At 42.4% G+C, this 13,245-nt stretch overlaps 1 protein-coding gene across 3 annotated transcripts in view; it reads right to left on the reverse strand.

Moving 5' to 3' along the window:
- The window catches only part of RANBP17 (RAN binding protein 17), a 161,164-nt gene extending 153,004 nt beyond the window's left edge, over positions 1–8,160 (reverse strand). Inside the window, exons 1-5 of one of the 3 annotated variants that reach the window (XM_075441994.1) lie at positions 8,075–8,153; positions 7,210–7,299; positions 4,273–4,419; positions 3,236–3,326; positions 1,868–2,034 (exon numbers count right to left, since the gene is read on the reverse strand). In XM_075441994.1, coding sequence (XP_075298109.1) covers positions 1,868–2,034; positions 3,236–3,326; positions 4,273–4,419; positions 7,210–7,299; positions 8,075–8,092 — 513 coding nt within the window. In that variant the 5' untranslated portion in view covers positions 8,093–8,153. Of the gene's footprint in view, positions 1–1,867; positions 2,035–3,235; positions 3,327–4,272; positions 4,420–6,207; positions 7,300–8,074 lie in introns of those variants that run through there. The other 2 variants (XM_075441995.1, XM_075441996.1) reach the window with 2 other exon arrangements.
- Between the last annotated feature and the right edge of the window lie 5,085 nt (positions 8,161–13,245).

The raw sequence follows: 13,245 nt of genomic DNA on the forward strand, positions 1-13,245 counted from the left end.
ACTCAAGAGTCACACTGCAATCATTTTAATAATAAATGCAAAATCCAATTACAGTACATTCATAAAAATAATTGCAAAATGGTGGAGAAGTATACTTGAGTTTGTTTTTAATAAACAGAATATTGCAACTTATCTTTTATTAGACATTCCCAATGTAACTCAAAAAGTACATTAACTTGAACAGTATTAGAAACATAGTAAGACTGAAAAACATATGAGAAACTCCCTGGCAAGAAACATAAACTGTTAGCTTCCTATTTTCTTGCTGAGTTGCCAGGATCACAAAGACATACACGCATAACGGATCATTTTGGAAGTAAATCTCAAAATAGCTGAAATTTTCAGATTTGTTTATCTCAAAATAAGTACTAGGCTTTACATTCACATAGATGCTCAGAAAGACTAACCTATATTACCTTTCAGGGCAGATTAGCCACCTCCCAGAAAAAAATTTTAAGAACCCTCATATACATGTTCAATGTATGAGATAACCAAGTCTGGCGAATAACCCATGACATCCAACCACCTTCTCCAAATTTACTTCCCAGAAGGTGCTGTATATCCTGTATCTTTAGCCACCGCGTCTAAAGTACTTACTCTACATTTGGCATGTAAATTTGCATAGTGAACAGTCCATAGCGAATGACTGCACTCTGACATTAGGAGAAATTACTTCCAATTTTCAAATACTATGTACCAAGATCACCTCTCTATCCTGTAACTCACTTCTTTGTAACGGTGACCAATGCAGTGGGGGAACAGGAAATAAAGTGGAAAGAAATCTACAACAAGAACATTCCTGTGTCACCTAGTGTGAACTTTCCTCCCAGACTTCCCCATATTCCTACCTAGAATCCATAAGTTTTGTGGTACATTAGATTTCAACACATATGCTAATATAGGTAAAGTTATAAAAACACTCTAAACATATTATCTATCTCCCTATATCGTACACCATAATCCTAGGAGAAACAGAATGTATTTTTTTTTTCTTTCACTCCTCTTTACATGTATAGAGAGAGAATGTACATATATGCAGGTATCTAAGTACCCATGCACACAAATATGAATCACCAATTTCTCATAAAGTGAAAAAGGAATGGGGCAAACAAGGACTGTAACCACATAACAAATATATAGTGTCTTGCAATTTTGTGTACCACTATTCTATCTTTACACAAGCTTTCCTCAGGAGCAGGGTTCTCTAGTGATTTCTGCTAAAAATTACAGTGCAGGTGAAGTCCCATTGCTTATACAGAAAAGCGATTCTGTGAAGACCGTAACAGCGAACGTTTCAACAAATAGCTTACACAGGCATCTTTTTGATCAACCCTCCATGACAGGCACTTGAAAAAATACATTTGAATTAGATCTAGTGCCGAACAGTTCGGCACAACTTCCGCAGTCATTATTACAAGAATCACAATCAGACTCACGCTGTAGAACATGTGACAGTCGAACTCTTCAGATGGCGCAGTACCAGCGTTTCTAACCAGGTAACTGGAGCTAGCACTATCAGAAATGTATCTCCACATCAGGTGAAAATAATTAAGACATTAAATAGCATAGCTTGACAACAGGGGCTGATGTTTTATAACCACAGTACAAAAAAGTGCTTTGGGAAAAGAAAACCATCAAAAAAACACAACAGCGCTATGAATACTGTGAGGCATCAAAACCCACAAACTTGCACAAGTATCAAACCCGCCCTGGTTCTTCACTGTACAGCGACCTTCTGTTTTAAGCAATGCTCTTCACACTTTTTCCACCCACATGTATAACAACTACGTGACTTAACATGCCAAAAACCAAAAATGAAGAGGTCCAAACAGGAAAAAAATGGCAGAAGTAAACAACTGTTTCCTACCTGCAAAAATTTTTTTACATCAGCAATAATGTCTCTGAAGATGAGCTGATCTTTTAGTACCTCAAACCATCCTAATTTTGTAATTTTAGCAATGACTTGAACAAGAGCTTGGATGACAAAAGGAGCCAGTTTGGGTTGAGATGCTACATAGTTCAGAATGTAATTTCCTGTAAAGAAGCATTTTAAAATCAGCAACACAAGTCTTCTGTAAAGAGAATGAATTAAATGGTTGTAATAGAAAATTAAGGCATGGATTTTTTTTTAAAAAATATATTCTTATGATTAGTACAATAACTGTAAGTTACATTACATCATTCAATACAGCTAAACATTTAGTAACACAATGCACATTATATACGTGATCATTATTCTAGGACACATACGACAGTGGTTAGTGAATTCAGAGAACACTGGCAGGTAAAACAAAGCAATTTTTCATTACAGTCCTGTATAGTGGGCACTGATTATTTCACTGTGTAACAGTAGCTGTCACAGCCAACTCAAGATACACAAGTGTTTTTCAGACAAGCATCCCTACCGAATGTTCTCAATTCAGTCTAGAACATCCCTTCGGGTAATGCACATTGCAGCTGCAGAAATTCCTCTCTAACTAGAAGGAAGTTAATCTGTTCCAAAAGCTGTTGAAATGTATAAAGTCTATTAAAGTTTTTTTTTACCTAAAAGAACATTGAAATCTTCTTATCAGAAGAGGTGGGGATTCTCAGCCATACATTTCAGAGTACTACTATCCACAGAACTGACAAAATAGTGCAGATTTTCTAAAAAAACAAATTGAATCATACGCTCCTCGTGCGAAGTCTTTCACTATTAAAGACCTAACCTTAGGATATAGCAATGACTTTAACACAGATCCTAAAGAGTAAGGAAAATTTTGTAGGATCGCAATACTGCAAGTAAGAACCTGCCCTGGCAAGACTTTTACACGTGTTCATAGCTGATCAGGAGCAACGTTACATGTAAGCAACTGGTGGGTGTATGAGCGTATCTTCAACTTTCGTCCTTTACAAACATGAACTAAATCTCTTTAGCATCTTGTGGATAAACACAAAGTCTGTCTTGAAAAATGAGTATTCTTCTTTAAATATGAAGTAATCTGAGCTCACATATTTATTTACTTAAATTTTGAAACTAAGAAATGTTATTTGTGAGCTAATTGCACAGAAATGACGGAAGAACTCACAACCACCTTTATGTTCAGTCTCTCACAATGACTACCTTCTGCAGAACAGGCTCGGTAAATTGACAGAACTAGAGAAAAAACAGACTATCTGCTGAACAGTTACTGTGCTAACATGAAGTTTCAGACCCAACTAATACAATGAAATTTTAACCACAAACGTTACTTACGAATGTCAATCCTTTGCTCAATAGGTAATGGAGATGCCCTGCTTACAAGCTTAGACAGGCACGTTGCTGCTAGAAGCTGAGCATAGGACGTCTACAAAAACACATCAAAAGATATTATTCAAAATTAGGCTAATTAAAGGCAGTGATAATAAGTCAAAACCTGACAAATTATCAATAAACCAGACTGGTTATCAGGTTTTGGTTATGTTTGTTAAGTGTACCAAAGATGTGTTTTAGTAATATCTTTGTTTTATTGTAAATACACATAAATTACAAAACACTAATAAAATAGTGCAGACCTAAAAATATCATCCCTTCTAACAGAAACCATTCACCTAGAAGTAATTTCACTATTCAGTGGAGTTCTTTGGTTTTGAAATCTTTTTTTAAATCACTTGATAATTTAGAGCCATGAGATGATTACCACGGGTCTAGTCCTGAATTAAAGATATTTTCAAGTGTGTTTCCTCTTTTTCTTTCTCAATCTTTCTGAATGATTTGAAAAACACAGAAAGAGTTGTACTGGACTCAGCTTGGACTGTCAAACCAGAATCAACTCCGCTATCATTTTATCTAAAGTTAACCATGAAATTAACACCAAAAAAGAAACCTAGTAATGATAACAGAATGCTTTAAACTAACTCAGTTTAAGGATTTTTTTTTAGTCCAATTTTTTTTCATTGTAGCTAATAGTAGAAACAAGAACAAGGCGATGTTCTAACATCAGGTTATACCACACTGAGTCCCAGCACTGCTCTACAGATGACACAACCCCTGCTCACAACCCTTCTGAAAGCTAAAATGCTTTCCCTTTTTGTCCCTGACATCTCTAATGCAAGGTACTGTCACTTCTACCAAGACCACCTCCAAATGAAAAAAAATTTAGAATCATTTAAGACACAGAATTACGTACAGATAAAGGAAAAAGCATTTTGCCTTTATTGTACTGACATGGGACTGACCCACGACTAAGAAATCTACGCGAGCTTCCATGAGCATGATTACATTTATGGATAACACATCTTTCAGATATTTACCGTTCCTTGTTCTAATAGAAGCTGGCATTGGCTGAGACATTCTGGGCTATCAATAAGCTCCAAGAGTACCTTCTCAGCTTGCACTCGCTGTGCTAGATCAGTTCCTTCGTATAGGTGGTTGCATAGTACTTCTAGTTCTGCCAGACTCTGTTAGGAAAGAACACAATTGAAACTTCCATGAAGACTTTTCAACCATTTGCAACCGTAAGATTTCTGTAAGAGATTATAAACCTAAATATCATATCAATAACATGAACTGTTAACTATCTTAAGCCTTCCAGTTCATTTACATTCAAATTACAAGAAAACAGGAGGCTGTGACAAGCAGCCAAAAATAACTCTGAAAATTAAGTTGCCATTTCTTATTCTCTCAGCTACTGAAGTGTTTTTTTAATACGGTTTAACCCATCTGTTTTTCTGAGTCTTCAGATGGGAGGTCCATCGCTTTTCCAGAGAGAGATGAAAAGACAAAGAACAGTGAACAGTTCAAGCTATGCTACTTGGAAAACTTCCAGCAAATTTCACTTTAAAAGCTGTAATTACTCATCAAATTACCACACCTGGAAAAAAATAGCATTGCCTGTAACTGTTGATGCAAATATCAGTGAAAGATGGGACAACTCAGAAGCTATAGTAGCAACAGAAGAGATGAAAGTCTTCTCCACTCAGAAGCTGAAACAGCTCTCTTTGGTACAGAAGGTGGTGGTGATGGGGGAATCTCTTTCTCCTATGTGAGGGATACAATTTATATCTACTAGTCCCTGACTCACAGGAGAGATGAACCCTTTGAGCACGTTTCGAAAACATTACACAAACAGAAGTTTTAGATCCACTAGGTTCCCACAGCCCATGGAACTCTCATCAAGAACCAGCCACGTCACCAGAAGGTACCCAGTGAATATTTCATAACTTGACTGTGGCCTAGAAAGAAGAGCAAAAGAGAACACGCAATATTTGACCGGTCTTATTTAAAAGTTTGAGTCAAAATCCGGTTCGTGAGCCCTTCCTAAAAGACGGTTTGTACTTGAAAGAAAAGATTTGGTTTAGCACAATCTAGCATCACTTTTACTGTAGGCTCAAATGCCTTTTAAAAATCTACGACAGTAATAGTGCCTTTGGCAACCAAAGTACTTCTTGGTTTTTGTCAATCAAAGCATGTCATTTCCTAAAGACACACTTCTTATCATAAAAAAAAAGCCACACCAAACCATGGTCTTTTTCCCAATTTTGTTCTTGTGCATACGGAGTTCCTGGCTTCGATCTGCTTCTTGTGAATTTCAGTCATAATGACATTTTAAGGGTCTCTGATTTTCAGTTGAAAAGTAGCCATGTACTTGTTCCTTTGGAGAAATTTTAAGAAATAGCACATCTGCTTCTGGAATGAACAGATCAAACATCTCAAAGACTGAGCTCAACAGAGACATCTGTTGTTTTTGATTCCCCTCCCCACTCATGTTCAGAGAGAGTGGAGGGAAGATAACGAACAGGTAACAATCCCAGTAATGTATTTTTAAACAAAGCAAGATCCACGCCAATTAAAGTGAAAATTAACTCATAAAATGCAAGCGTACACTTTCGGGAAAATACAATACAACACAAAACCCACATAACTGGGGTAAACCATGGGAATAAGGACATCTAGCCTAGAGTCTTCAGATATAAATTACAACACATCTTTCCATAATGGAATCATTCCTTTATAATCTGAGAAGCATGAACCAGCTTATCATGTCATAACGAGCAAAAGTTAAAGACCTTCAATCAAATAATGATTTGATCCAAAATCTGACTTTCAAGTCTGGACAAACTTGGCAACAAGTTTGATAAAGTCCAGAATAAAACTGGGATATCAGCCCAATCACCAAGGTCTAAATCATCTGTATGCTAACTGGCATTAAAATAGCAAACCTCTGAAGGAGAACGAGGGAAACCCACCATAAATCTGTTAAGCAAGCCTGAATACAAACAAGATAATGATTTCAAAAGAAAGCTGGTTTATCGGATATTGAGATCGATGACTTTCAGCACTTTGAAATGCTTTATCTGGACAGGTTTTGTCTCAGGACAAGGTTGTAACAAAGTTTCTCATTGGTAGGCTTGAAGTATGGCCAAGAATTGCTCAGAATTCTCAGACTGACAAAGAACTTGTTAGATGTTCTCTGGGTTGTATTTTATGTATAGCATGGAGGAAACACGCTGATTCTCCTTAATTCAAACAGTGAAATCAAAAAATAACCTGAATTCAGCAAATACAACCATCTTGCGTATGATGGTAACTCAGCTGAGTAACAGAGGTATTATTCAACTTAATCAAGAAAAAAAATACTTGGAGAAGCCAACAAGAAGTCAAAAACTAGCACTTTCTATATTAGAGACATTTTTTCTTCAAGAAAACAGAAGAACGTCACAATCCCATTTTTACTGTGAGACAAACCACGTAAAAGTGATGCCTTCAGATACTTCACTGAAACCCTTATCAACAGCTGAACGGCGATTCCTGCCAAAACACCAACCGCAGCAGTGAACAGGACCTAGCAGTCAGACGCTGGCTGCTTTAAGTGAGCCAGGAGCAGAGCAGATCTCTAGCAAGAGCGGCAATTTCGATCACAAAGCAGTGTTTTTCCAAGAAATTGATTCGCACCCCAATGAAAAACGTCAGATACAGTGGGGGTTTTTTTTCCCCTGCTTGTCGCACTTCCGTGATATTCCAGAACAAGCTAACCAAAATTCTCCAGGTCCTTCTGGAGCCCCCTCTGCAGCTCTCGAGGTCCCTGGCAGCTCTCCTGGCAGCCCGTGGCAGAGCCGAGGGCCAGAAGCGGCGGGGGCCCGGCCCCGCAGCACCCCCGGGCAGGCAGCCAGGGCGCCCAGCGAGCTGGCACGCAACCAGGTGGGTTCCCGAACAAAGTTGTGCTGACACGGACAAATTCCCACAGACACTGTGATTGTAACCAGCGTTCTTCTGACTGAAAACGTTCTACTGAGAAAGTTCCACCGGCTCCAGGCGGCGGAGCAACAGGATGGGTATGGCTGCAGTTTAGAGAAAGGAAAAAAAAAAAAAAAAGGAAAAAAAGCCATGAGGTGATAACAAAAGATGGCTCAGTGGGCCTTTCACGCAGCACGCCTGGTACCCAAGTATTTAAATAAACGCCTAAAATGGCCTCTCTAACGCTGCCACCGCTCCGGCGGCAGCGCGGCGGGGTCCGGGGAACGCCGAGCACCTGGGCAGCGCCCGCCACGCTGCTCCCGCCGCCCCGCTCCCGCCCTCCCTCGTCGGAGCCGCGGGGCCGGCGGATGCCGCTCGCCCGGGGCCAGGGGCCGCCTCCGGTTCCCGGGGCAGAGAGCGGGTGCGGCTGCCGCGGCCTCACGCCGGGCCGGAGCAGCCCCGAGCCGGGCGGGCGCTCGCTGACGGGGCGGGAAGCGCGACCAGCCGCCCGCCGCCGCCCCGCACACCGCGACGGCACCGCTCCAACTTCCACAGCGGGGCCCGCGCACCGACCCCCCGCCCGACAGCAGCCCGCCCGGGACCGCGACCTCGGGTTGAGCGCTCCGGCGGAGTCCGCCAGCCCCCACCCGCCTCAGCGCCGCCCGCAGCTCCCCGGGCAGCGCCGCGCCTCACGGTCCCCTGGTCCGCTCGCCCCACAGCGCCCCGAGGGCTCCCCCCGCCCCTCAGGACCTCCCTCCCCGAGCTCCCGGCCCCCACGACAGCCCCGTCGCGGGCCCGCACGGCCAGGCCAGGTCCCAGCGGCCTCCCCCGCTCCGCCCGCCCTGCCCTGCCCTACCCTACCCCGCCGGGTCCACCGACCTGGAGGCGCAGCGCCATCTTCCCGAGCGGCGCCGGGAGCGGGCCGCCGGGAGGGAACGGGGACAGGGGGCAGTGCCGAGCCGCGCCGGGGCCGGCGGGCAGCGAGGGGCGGGGCGGGCCGGGGCCGGGGGCGGCCGCTGGGGCGGGGCGGAACCAGCCCCGCCCGGACCGAGGCTGGGGGCCGGCGGGGCGGGGGCGCCATTTTGTGCTTGAGGGCCGCAGGGAGGGCAGCCGTGGTGCGGCTGGGGCTGCGCGCGGCCTGTGCTTCGCCTCATGGTGCCCGCAGCGCGGCGGCGGCTCTGTCCTGACTGGAAAGGCCATGTTTTTCACTAGTCACCGCGTTTAAGTGCTGCTGTAAATCTGTATTTGGCTTTGCATGATGCAGATGAAGCTGCAATTTCCAAAGAATATGTTGAGATGGTGACAGCACCCGTGAAAGGAAAGCTTCCCTTAGTGAGCGTGGGAGCTTGAGGTCCCACAGTCCATGGGCTATAACAATATTGCCATTATGCAGCTGGCAATTGACCAGTTGCATGGAGGTAATTCAATGTAGCATTAATTCCCTGCGTTTATAAATCAATAAATAGAGAGTGGAAGAAGCCAGGAACACTGCTTCAGTCCAGACGGCCACAGAGATGGTGCTGGGACCGTTACAGCTGCGTCTGAAGGGACAGCTTGCTCAGCAAGCCCAGAGAGCGGGGAAGCCCCCTCTGCAGGTGCCTGTTCTAAAGGAGTGAAGAAACTGAACATAGAGAATGGAGTTGTCTCAGTTTCCATCTGGATGAGATGAATCCCACCTTTGCCAGCCACTGGTTCGGATAACAGGTGGAGTCTGTGACATCAAAATTAACGTAAATATTTTACTTCTTAAGTGCAAGCACTGCAAAGACAGAATCTCATCCAAGGCATTCGTTTTCTGGAGTTTAAGAGTGGATTTAGAGTTCAGGGTTAGTGAGGGAAACACACCGTGTAAATCAGAGACGGAAGAAGGTCAGTGTGAAGATTATCCACGTTCAGGACAGAAAGTGACTTCAACAATGTCCACAAGTATCTGCATGGAAAAAAGGTCTTCTAGTGCAGCCAGCTGCTTCACTTCAAAGCAAAAGGCGTACTTAGAATCTTCTAATGGCTGTAAACTGCAGCTGGACACACTCGGAACCGGAATAAGCAATGCTGGCAATCGTCTGCTGGAATAACTCGCACCAAAGGATGGAGCGCTCCTAACTAAGGCGAGAGCAGTCGTTTTCCTAAAAGGTGACGCTTGTGGTTACGCGAGCTGCCACCGTGGGCAGAACTTGGTGAGGCTGCATGGTGTGGGCTAAAGGGCCTGTCACAGCTTTGCATCATGTACAATCAGAGAGCAATGAGCTTTTGTCACTAACAAAGAAACCTAAGAAAGACTAAAGCAGGAGAGGCATCTCTGTATTCCTTGTCCTGCTAAAGGTGAGCAGTGATACTGTACAGCATGGAGCCAGAGCCCAGGGTAAAACTCAGCGACATGTACATTAGTTTAGGCTTTACAAGACACTTCTGGAGTCAGTGGCGTGGGGAAGAAGGAGGATGAAGGAACAACAAATGCAGCGTGACGGAGGGGAGCCAGCGAGGACTGCTGATGTAGCCAGCTGACAGCATTTATGAGTATTGCACCCAAAAAGCTAGAAATTTTTGTTGGGTGCACTGCTGCTTGATGTTTTAAAACAGTGGGAAGAATTTTTGCCCTGACCTCCCCTGCTCCAAACTCTGTGGTGATTGGTAGTCCGTGTCATTTTTATTCTGGTTAACAGATGATACAGGGCCTGAGCCGTTCATGCAGAATTATTTGTGTTTCCCCACTGCTCCATCATCCACATTGCAAAAATTCCCATGAGAAGCCTGGTAACCCCAGAAAAAATGTGGAATGAGGACTAGGCAATGAAATGGTGACTTGGGGGTGAGAAACGTCAGCCATAAATTATAATGTGGAAACTGCGGGAGACCTTCTGATGCAATATAATTGTAAACTACCTGAAGAGCCAGAAGCAGCTTGCCTGTGTAGGTCAAAAAGGTAAGAGGAAGCTGTTGGATATCTTGCAAAGACCTTGACCCTGTGAGCAGATCGTCAGCTCTAGCAATGACTATGAACCCTGCTCCAGGTGAGGGGCCATTGCCTAGGCTGTGCCGCCAAGCTATGCAGACATGCAGAAATGAGTTAAATAATTCAAAAGCTGAGCATACTCTGTGGACAGCATAGGTAGCTGAGCATGAGTGAGTGTTTCCCCATAGTCAGAAACACCCTCTCCCCTCTGGCCTGGGTCTCCTCTCTGTGTCAACAGACGAGCATGGGCAGAAGTCGGCAGCACAAGACTTGTACCACAAGGTACGCGGGGAGCACAGGCTCTGCTGCGTGCTCAGCTCCACAGCGCAGCCGTGTGACTGTTTGTACCTTATTTAATCATCAATTGAATCATTTAATCTCTCGGTTGCAAGCAATTGCATTTCTGTATCCGATTTCTGTCAACTATAGCCTGATTATTTTAAGGAGAAAAAAATTGGTCTAGCTAAAGGATTAATAGATTCCTAGACTAATACTTGACAAAACTCCTGAGGTTTAACACAGCAAGTAAGAATGTTACCTTGTGAAACTACTCCAGACTATGTCAGAGTCCTAGCCCAAAGAACAAAGCTGCATTAAGGAGTGTAATTTATTTAGGAACTTTTATACAATTCCTTTATCATTACATGGGAGGGGGAAATGACACAGTGAAGACGCTTCTGTGACAGGCATCGACAGGAAGAAATTGTACTGTGAAATTCAGACTTGCTTCCATAGAAGGTAACAACAAAATTCTTGCTGCATTCAGTGGAAGCTGAATTAAAGAAGGGTTTTAGGTCTGCATCGCAAGATACAGTACTGAGACCTCCCTGCAGTATTAATATACAGTTTCCAGGTCAAGTCTGTCTCATTTTCTGCTAGGTGGAATAAAATCAACTTTCTGGATTTGCTGTTACTTTGGATTATGTGAATAGATCTGTTGCTACAGGCAATGCATTCAGAATTAGATCCATTCATTTGCCACACTGCTTAGAGAGGTCTGAATCTTCTGCACGCTTTTTAAATTTCATTTTATGTGAGTTGATTAAAGCATATTAACAAAACCAGCCATTTCTGTCCACTCAAAAAAAGAACTAGCAAAGTTCAGGGTATCAGTGTTCCTTTTTTGTATCACATCGGGATTTTTCCTGACATGCAGTTTTCTTACTGAAAGCAATGGCTGATAATTTACAACAAATTATTATATATATATAGAAAACCCCACATACAGAGACAAATGCAGTATATTTAATTTAGAACCTTTTGTTCGGGGAAGGTTAGCTTTTTTTTGATAGGTGTAGTCCATTAGGCCAAACAGTTGCAGGCTGGTGCTGGATATGGTTCTGCTACACATTTTCTCAAACATTTTTTCCTTTCTGTCTTCCATTTTACATTAACAGCAGCACAAGGCCCTGAAGAATTCTAGTTTATTTCAATGGCTAATGATCTCAAGATTTTTTTTCTGTGCCATGTACTAGTCTATGCCAATATATTGCCACAATTTAGTGCTTGTTTTACTAATCTAATTCATTCATTTGCAATGCAGATTGCAATTGATCTTGAATATATGTCTGCAGATTAAATAGTTCTATAAAAATACTCACATTAAAAAATGTGATTTCTACCACACAATTTTATGTTCAAATTAATATATAGCGGATAAGCAAAAAAATTATTAGACATATCACTAAGAAGACCAGGAAGAGCCTGAAACAACCAAATCAGAAGCTAAACATGAAGCCATTTGATACTCCTAATTAAAACTAATTAATCTTTTCAGTGACACGGTGGCATGCTTTCTACTTATAAGTTGACAATACTTCAGGAAGTCTGGAACAAAAGAAATTATTTTTTGCTTGTTTGCTACCTGGACTCAGATCAATAATACCTCGTGGCAAACACAGTCTATAACCAATCTCTGAATGTAATTCAAATTGAAAGGAAAAATCTGACTAATGGCAAAAAAGCACAGAGCAGCATGACATTAAAGGAGGAGTTTGTGATGCACTGTATATACATTAAAAAGTCTACGCGGTATGTTTATGCATACAGTAAGATTACCCTTAAAGCTTCTTTGATACCATGAAGTTAAATTTGAGTTACCTCAGTGTGTGCAGTAATCACTACACAGTTTTGTGCATTGGATAAAGAAGACTGCAGATACGAAGGCTTTCTATTCAGATGCCTGAACTTTTGCTTCCTTAGTCATCAGTGTCGTTCAGTAATTTGCTGCTATTCATCTGTCCTCAACCAATGGGACCTGGTAGGTGTAACTGCCTCCCGAAAGTGATTTTCATAGTTTTCATAGTATCTTCCATCACCCATTAATGCAGAGCCAGTCTTCGTGTAATTAGTTAACAAACGCAATTGGAGATATTTTACTGGGTGGTCACTTAAAACTTTGAAGTCTTGAGTTGTTGAATTGCATTTCATTTGCTGTCTGGTTCATGCTGATCAAGAAGTGGTTGAGATAGTTTGAAAAATTTGCGTGTGTTCTGGTGGTTTTCAGAAAGAAAAAGCCTGCTCTTCTGTCTGCCATTTCCAGAAGCGTGGCAATGCTGAACACACTTTAGTTGGACTTTTAGTTTAGATGGGTCAGATATAGGAGCAAGTCTTGGACACTCAAGACAAAGGACAGCTACTGGTTCTGTCATGCAGATCCCTGTGTGTTTGAAGGGCATGCACTGAGCTACAGAACAACAGCCTTCTTGAAACTGCAGTAATTCTCACCAGACATGATGCTGTTCAGAGTAAAAATAATGATCCCAAATCTTGAACCATTGCCTAGGCTGGTGGGAAGGAGCCACCACTGTTAGGAGTAGTGCAAGAACTGTTACAAAAAGAAGTCAAAAGGTGTGCTCATCTGTTGGAATGCACAAGAAATCTTTTCTGGGTATTTTTGAGTATTGCTTGTAAAACAGCACTTACTTGCTTTGGACTGTGATTGCTTCATATATGTATTAAAATGAACAAAATAACCCCCCTGAAAGACAAATAATTTGCCTTTGATGAGACTAACGATGGAAAATTTCAAAGGAGAAGGAAAATCTTTCTGAAACTTAAGAGAAAACATGAACTAAGGAGATTAAAGACTGTTTTG

This window comes from Opisthocomus hoazin, chromosome 23 (assembly GCF_030867145.1).
Source record: "Opisthocomus hoazin isolate bOpiHoa1 chromosome 23, bOpiHoa1.hap1, whole genome shotgun sequence".
Lineage (NCBI taxonomy): Eukaryota > Metazoa > Chordata > Aves > Opisthocomiformes > Opisthocomidae > Opisthocomus > Opisthocomus hoazin.